The 8,605-nt window shown below is 36.1% G+C and overlaps 1 protein-coding gene across 1 annotated transcript in view; it reads right to left on the reverse strand.

The window, feature by feature from the left end:
- The window catches only part of LOC107655988 (uncharacterized), a 94,321-nt gene that overhangs the window by 3,552 nt on the left and 82,164 nt on the right, over positions 1-8,605 (reverse strand). The window contains exon 14 of the mRNA XM_016443618.1: positions 3,977-4,091. Coding sequence (XP_016299104.1) covers positions 3,977-4,091 — 115 coding nt within the window. The remainder of the gene's footprint in view (positions 1-3,976; positions 4,092-8,605) is intronic.

The raw sequence follows: 8,605 nt of genomic DNA on the forward strand, positions 1-8,605 counted from the left end.
CACAAAACCAGTCATAAGGGTCAATTTGTCTTTGTTTCTGAATAAATAAGCTTTCCATTGATGTATGGTTTGTTAGGATAGGACAATATTTGGTCGAGATATAACTATTTGAAAATCTGGAAACTGAGGGTGTCAAAAAAATCAAAATATTGAGAAAATCGCCTTTAAAATTGTCCATATGAAGTTCTTAGCAATGCATATTACTAATCAAAAATTAAGTTTTGATATATTTACAGTAAGACATTTATAAAATATCTTCATGGAACATGATCTTTGCTTAATTTCCTATATGATTATTTGGCATAAAAGAAAAATCAATCATTTTGACCCATACAATGTTTTTTTGGCTATTGCTACAAATATACCCCAGCGACTTAAGACTGGTTTTGTGGTCCAGGGTCACACACACATATATATATATATAGCTTTTTTGGTAATTGCAGTGAAAATCGGTGTACACATTTTATTAATATTTAAAAATATATATTTTTATCTTCACTTTAATTTTTAAAGTTTTTATTGACATTTGACATTTTTTGGTCTATATAGTTTTTTTATATACATTTTTAACATTCATTTTAGTTGATTTAGTTTTAGTTATTTTAGTACTTCAAGTACTACACACAGATGCACTGTTCAAAACTGACAGAATTTTTTGTAACAATGTAAAAGTTCTTACTATTTCAAATAACTTTCTAAGAATCCTGAAAAAAATGTATCACCATTTCCACAAAAATATGTGACCCTGGACCACAAAACCAGTCATAAGAGTAAATTTTTTGAAATACATCATCCGAAAGCTGAATAAATAAGCTTTCCATTGATGTATGGTTTGTTAGGATAATAGGACAATATTTGGCCGAGATACAACTATTTGAAAATCTGGAATCTGAGGGTGCAAAAAAATCAAAATATTGAGAAATCTCCTTTAAATAAAGTTGTCCAAATGAAGTTCTTAGCAATGCATATTACTAATCAAAAATTAAGTTTTGATATATTTACGGTAGGAAATGTACAAATATGGAACATGAGCTTTATGTAATATCCTAATAATTTTTGGTATAAAAGAAAAATCGATAATTTTGAACCATACAATGTATTTTTGCCTATTGCTACACATATACCTGTGCTACTTAACACTGCTTTTGTGGTCCAGGGTCACATATTAAGCAGCACAAGCTTTAGTTTCTGCTTCATCATTACAGGAATAAATTACATTTTAAAATGTTTACATATTACATTTACATTATATATAAATGTACATACTCAGTTCATCTTTGAAAGAACAGTTTGTTATGAATATTTGTTCTGACTGTGGGATGTTTTGTATCTGAAAACAATATTCTAGGTAATAATTAGTCCATGGCTATGTCTCTCTCTCTGACCTTAATCTTATTATTATTATTCAAGTTAAGAATAATTCGTCTTTTCAATTAACCTGCTCTGCAGCATCATAGTTACTTCATACAATCTCTTCCTACACAATACTGTTTCACACTGGCAACTAATAGCCAGATGCGAGATCACACTCACTCAACATTAACAGATGGAATGTGTCACATGCAACTCACTGTAATGTGTTACAGAGGCTATTTGAATTCATACCGTGGTGAGCCATGGGTTGGACATAATTCACACTGACACCCTCTGCTGAGAGCTTTGCTGGACTGGGCCCAGAAACAGGCTTCAGCCTTTCTGATAGATGCAGCAGGCAGTGTAACAGAGCCAAGAGCAGTCAGAGTCAGGACTGGACACACAACCTCCAGCGGAGGCCTTGATCATGTGTAGGACACGCTGATGACTGGCATTCAATAAGCAGACCAGCGGGAATACTCTTCTAAATCTGGGTTTGCTACTGCATGGCGACTGATCAACTCTTTTACAGATTATTTATTTTTATTTTATAATTATTTATTTTCATTTTTTATATTAGGAGATATTTCAATATAGTTGTTGCATATAAAATAAAAAAACATATATAAGTCATGAACTAATAATAAAAAAATGTAGACTATATATAGGGCTGAATGTATATGTACAGTATGTACGCAAATATTACTAATAAATATGACATAAAAAGTCACTAGTTTTTGTAAAGTAATACTGTCCAACAGCGACACCCGCAGGTAGAATACTTACGGAGGCTTGCCTCCCTTCGGCCCATGGACTTACAACAGAGACCCCTTAGCGTGCCGTGAATTTAGTGGGGGGTAATTGAGAATGTATGGGGGACAATCACGTGAGAGGAGGCAATGCCTCCATCGCGCTATGATTGGATATGATCGGTTATGATTAGATGTGATTGGTTCATGTGATAAATCCCGCCTCTTGTTTTCGTGTGAGCTCTTGGCCTGAATGAAGAAAATTATGGCGTTATTGACTAAATATTAAGCAAGTAAACAACTCACCCGCTTAGATATCACTGCTATGTGTCACGCCAAAATAAAACTTGAAATGGCCTGAAAACGTGATGACCATGTGAGTTACTGAGCATTCAGCTTGATGAAATGAAAGATGTATCTTCGTGTCGGTGACAGTGTTTACAGGGCTTTTATGACGATGACTCGAAAATAAATTGACTATTAAAAAGAACAGCTGAACATCAGTTCACTATTAAAAATGGAGTGTCTATAGTCCGCCTTGTTGGCAGAAACTATTTACACTAACTCCGCCCATCAATGTAAGGTTACTACAAAAGACAATTGTTAATTAACAAATCCAGTGGTGTAGATAGTAAAGCGCGTAGCTAAGTCATTTTTGATGCGATCGACCCGGGTTCGATTCCACCCTTTACCGAACTTTTTTCCCCCTCCATTTCCAAATCTCATATCACATCGGGTAGGTGTAGGGAGGGCTTATATTGTCCCAATACGGTGGCATCCATTTAATAATCTGAAATCAAGCGTAGCGTTAGTTCTGGCAGGTCACGTTAGTCAGGCTCGCATCAGCTGACTCTCAGCTGATCCCCATCTACCTATGGGAATACGACACCTATCTAAGCATTCATATATAAGGTCCCTCAGTATTATCAGCAGTTTTCGCATTGCTCAATAGCTAATTACCCTCCTCCATCCCCAACTCCTCCTCTGTCAGTTAGGATTCAGCCTTCTGATTCTCCTTTGAATCAGACTAATTCTAAAATGTGTACATAAAATTATTGAACTTTAACAATATATGCGATACATATATGCTGGTTCTGTTCTGTTTACCCTGGGGGGGTTATTGCTGCTCTCCCTGCTCTCATCCATGCTAGGCTGCATGGAGGCGCAGGGAGTTCTTGCCCAGAACGGAACCATACCGCCAATCCAAACTGTATGCTAATTGTCAATCATCTTTGATGATAGTGGTCCTGACAGAATTAAAATTATAATTTACATTTTTATAATTGCACACTGTTTTTGTTTTATAATGTTCTACAATATAAGGTGCATATAATTGCCACTATTTGAAATAAATAGTATAAATAGCAGAAAATCCTGCTATTTTAACAGTGTAAATAGAATCGATATTTATTTGCACTTAGTGTAAACAGCATATCGCTAAGAAAATACTGCTATTTTCACTTAGTGTAAATAGCATCTAACTAAGATTAATAAATGCTGTAGAAGTGTTCATTCTTAGTTCATGTTAACTAATGTTAGCCTAACTAATGAAGTCTTTCCAAAATATTGTTCAAATTGTTACTGCCTTTTGTTATTATTTTGGAATAAATGTAAAAATGCATAAACACACTATGAAATGTATAATTATTATTTAAAATGTTAAATAAAATAAGAACAATGTTAACAAAATAGAATTATTGTTGTACTCTCTTTTTATGTAGTTGTAAATAAGCTATAAACTAAAATAAAGTTTATTTGTTTTACATAGGCATCACATGACCAGCAGATTGATGTTGAGATGTTTATTTATTTTATTCCTAATACATGCATGATGAAGCACTTAGAGCATAATAAAATAAAAATAAAAAACTCACTGGTGTGCTTCATGGCTATGCCCATCACGAGGAAGCTCACGGTTATACTGATGGTGATGAAGATCTGGATCAGCTCTGCCACCCATGAGAACCGGCTGTACTTCTGTGTTATGATCTGTGGAACAGTACACAGCCTTGTCAGATTACCAGCCAGCAGATTTCAGATTTGAAATAATGCACACAGTGAAGAATGTGTATGTTGCAGTTGTTATACCACCAGGTCACCACTAGATGACACCATTTGTCTTTCTGAGCATGACTGAACTAGTAAGTTGCCTTCAAGGGACTGCATTGAGAATCAAGCAGCTCATCTGCACCATGAAGTTTGTATGTTTGACTAAAATAAAATATTGATTAAAACAAAAACCGTTACATACAATAAAAACAACTTGGAAATTAAAAATGTGGTCCACAATCCCACTAGAAACAACCAAAGGTGAGATATATCCAAACAAGAGCAAACCTATTGACATTTAAAAACCCCTGTCTTCTTCTCACCTTTCCAGAAGAATCAGTTCAGAGGAGCTGCTCGTGTGCTGGAGGTCACACTTACTGTAGAGGTGAAGTTTTAAAGGTCAGCACTGCCTTAAACAGATCATTATGCCATATTTTTAGGCTAACAGAACAAAAAAAAACTGTTTTTATCCAGAAAAAAGATGAACTTTGAGCTCAAAAGGGCTTTGAGCTCCGGGCAAAGGCACTGCACATTGAAAAATGCAACTTGTGGAAAACATTTTGATTTGAAAAGTCCTTTTTCCCCCATCAATAAAACAGGATTTAACTCATAACACGCTGTGTGTGGGCTAGGAAATGTGGGTCTTTCCAAGTATAGTCTTTCTGTCTTCTGTTCTCATTCATCACTCTTTGTGGTTGGCGGTTCTGACTCATATCTGACATTTCAATCTTTCAGCCCCGTCTCTGGAATCTCAGCGCTGCACACCATCCCTGGGCTCTTTTCACGCACTTTTCGCTATCGCCTCTGCATGCCGAGAAATATTTTGGTATTTTTGCTCTGATATGCCAAATCTGGTTCTTCGGACTCCTATGACTTTGATAATAATGAAACAGGCACACAGATTTTTCAGCAGTAGGGCTGAGCAATAAAACTAAAAAAATGTAAGCTGATTAAGCCTTTTATTCAATGTATGTATTGTTTAACAAATAACCAGACAGAGAGACATACAGAGAGAGAGAGACAGATAGATAGATAGATAGATAGATAGATAGATAGATAGATAGATAGATAGATAGAGGAACTGATTCATGAAAATGAATTTAATTAGCAAGTTTTGCATTATCTGAATGATATTCCTGGTCAGGACCCACTTTAACATCAAACATCTGCACTATGCCAAGAAATGCCAAAGGCCTGTCCATTCTTTAGAAGGGCTCTGCTGCCCTGGGTCAACTGCTCTGGAAAAGTTTTGAGGGGCTGGTCAGTTTAAAAAAAAGAGCAAATGGAGTGGTATAGGGAGCCAAAAGTCCGCAGAGAGGAGACTCAACGCCTCACTGCCCCTTAATTAGATCACAAATTCTCGCTCATGGCACAGTCTCACCATTGGCCCCTCAGGCAAAAGACTGCACATTATTGTTTAATACTTTGCCTCTGTTCTGCTGCCACCGAATACTCACACACACAGCAATTACAGCACATTCACAGCACAATTAAAGGGCCATACGCTAATAAAATCTGAAGGTAAGAATTACAACAGCAGACACTGATATTGACATTACAGCCATAATAATTCATGCACCCTCATGTTGTTTCAAACCTGCATGGATTTGTTTCTTTAGTGGAACACAAAAGGAGATATTTAGTAGCCGGTTTGAATATGCAAATAACAAAATATTAGTATGGACTGCTTCAATGGTGCTTTTTTGGTAACTCTCTGCTGTTGCTGGTTGGGCATTCTGCTAAATATACCGATCAAAGATATTTTTTTGAAATAAATGAATACTTCTATACAGCAAGAATGCACTAAATTGATTAAAAGTGAGAGTAAAAACATTTATAATGTTACAAAAGATTTCAATTACAAATAAACTCCATTCATTATAAAGACTCCTGAAAAAAATGTCTCACGGCTTCCACAAAAAACAATATTAAGAAGCACAAATGTTTTCAACACTGATGATAATAAGAAATGTTTCGTATCAAATCAGCATATTAGAATGATTTCTGAAGGATCATGTGACTCTAAAGACTAGAGTAATGACTACTGAATATTCAGCTTTACTATCACAGGAATACATTACATTTGAAACATTAAATACATATATATTAAAATACTTATTTTTAAATGGTAATAATATTATTGTTTTTTACTGTATTTTTGAGCATGAGAAACCATTTTATCAACATTTATAAACATTTTATCGACCTCAACCTGTTGCATTGCTAAGAGTGAGTAAAATTCTAAATTGTCATTTTTATTTATTTTTAAGATTTATTTTCAGAATCAGAATCAGAATGAGCTTTATTGCCAGGTATGTTTACACATACGAGGAATTTGTTTTCGTGACAGAAGCTTCCACAGTGTAACAGAATGACAGTGACAGAACAAAAAACACAGATAATAAAAAATAGAACAAGTAAATAAGGAATAAAAATATATAAATTGACAGTTGTATGTGCAGATATATTACAATAGACAGTTTTTGTATGTACAGGTACTGTATATTATGTGCAAATTTGAGGTGTAGACTGAGTATGAGTGTTAGATAAATAAGTGTATGAGTGAATAAATAGTGTGTGTTCCACAGTTATTGTCAAGTGTTCATGAGATGGATGGCCTGAGGGAAGAAACTGTTCCTGTGTCTGGTCGTTCTGGTGCTCAGTGCTCTGTAGCGTCGACCAGATGGCAACAGTTCAAAGAGGGAGTGTGCTGGATGTGAGGGGTCCAGAGTGATTCTGCCAGCCCTTTTGCTCACTCTGGATAAGTACAGTTCTTGGAGAGAAAGCGTCGGCGCCATCTTAAAGAATTTTTGGCATTTTGCCTTTATTAAGATAGGATAGTGCAGAGTAGACAGGAAGCGACGTGGGACAGAGAGAAGGGGGCGGGATCAGGAAAAGTCCTCAAGTCGGGATTCGAACTCAGGACGCCTGCAACGCAACGCCGTTATATATCGGCCCACTGCCCACTAGGCTATCGCCGCCGACAAATTGTCATTTTTAGACAAACTATTGAATAAAACCAAAAATGTGGCTGCTGTTATCAGCTTTTTTGATTCAGACAAGTACCTGGTAACAGAACCAATGATGGATGATCTGTTAGACGTTATCTTTAAATCCACGAGCGTCGTAATCTAGCATGCCGAAACCGAATGTAAATAAAACATAAACGCGATTTGCACGCTTATCTAATTTAGGGGAAATTTTGAACCGCGTTAAAGGAATATAAGATCACTGCATCATAAATTTGAGATGTTTCCATGCAAATTAGGATTCTAAAGTTTCTCTTCATCTCGCCCCTTGGAGAAGAGACTTTATTTATATCCTCGATGCGGTGCATATGAAATTGTCAGCTTGATACACTCTGTCTCAGTCAACCCATGAAACGTAGTTGTCTACGTATAAATAGAAACAAGCAGATACGCTACAAGACCGCTGCCACTGTGCTCCTCAGAGCGTGATCACAACTTTTTCTGAAATTCTCTGTAAACTCTGCTGAAGTTTACAAACCACAGCCTTGTCTTTCATCGTGACTAAACTGTCGGGCTTCACAGAACACAGTTTTGTGTTGCATGGAAGAAAAGTAAGTCACACAGGTTTGGAATGGCTTGAGTAAATAATGACCTTTTGCAGTACATGACCTTTTTATGAATGCAAGGAAGATTTCTTATTTAAGGGTCCGTAAAATCTCAAGAGCATCGTAGGGATGCAGAAGAATATAGCAAAAGCTCTGTGACAAATGTGCATAATAGTGAAGATAACGTTTAAAATGTATCAGCAATAGCACAACACATTTTCACTGTTCCAGCGCAAATTTTAGAATTACAGAGAACTGTAGTGTTTCTGATCTCTCCATGACTCAAAGGAAATGCCACCCTGTTGGGCTTCGGTGAAGGAAAATTATGCCAGCAGCTGCAGAAATCAACACCATTTCCTTAACAAGCATGAGATGACCTTTAGATTAAAAGAAGCATGTCCTGTTGACAGAAACCTTTATCATGAATCACTCTGTTTGAAATTTCCATTAAACAGTCATCATTTATATGCCATCCATCCTTATCACTTTTGTTTAAACATATTTAAATGACATCTTAAAGGTTTTAGTTCAGAGCCAAACTCAAGGTCAGCTCAAAGCTTTGAACAGATAGCAGAGTTGTGATTGATGGCAGTTGTGAGGTCAGAGCCAGCTCATCATTATGCTAATCATCTCTAAGACAAAAGATTCCCACCATTGATCCTCTGTTCAAACACAGCGGTGGACACTGATTGGACAAATTTACACTTTAGACATGAATGACCTGCTGAGAGATGTGCAGGTATCTCAGCTACAGTAAACATTTGTGAACCTCAGAACTAAAAAATTAGTCATAGACTATTGTGAATACAGACAGACAGACAGACAGACAGACAGGTAGATAGATAGATAGATAGATAGATAGATAGATAGATAGATAGAA

This window comes from Sinocyclocheilus anshuiensis, unplaced genomic scaffold (assembly GCF_001515605.1).
Source record: "Sinocyclocheilus anshuiensis isolate Anshui unplaced genomic scaffold, SAMN03320099.WGS_v1.1 scaffold51, whole genome shotgun sequence".
NCBI lineage: Eukaryota > Metazoa > Chordata > Actinopteri > Cypriniformes > Cyprinidae > Sinocyclocheilus > Sinocyclocheilus anshuiensis.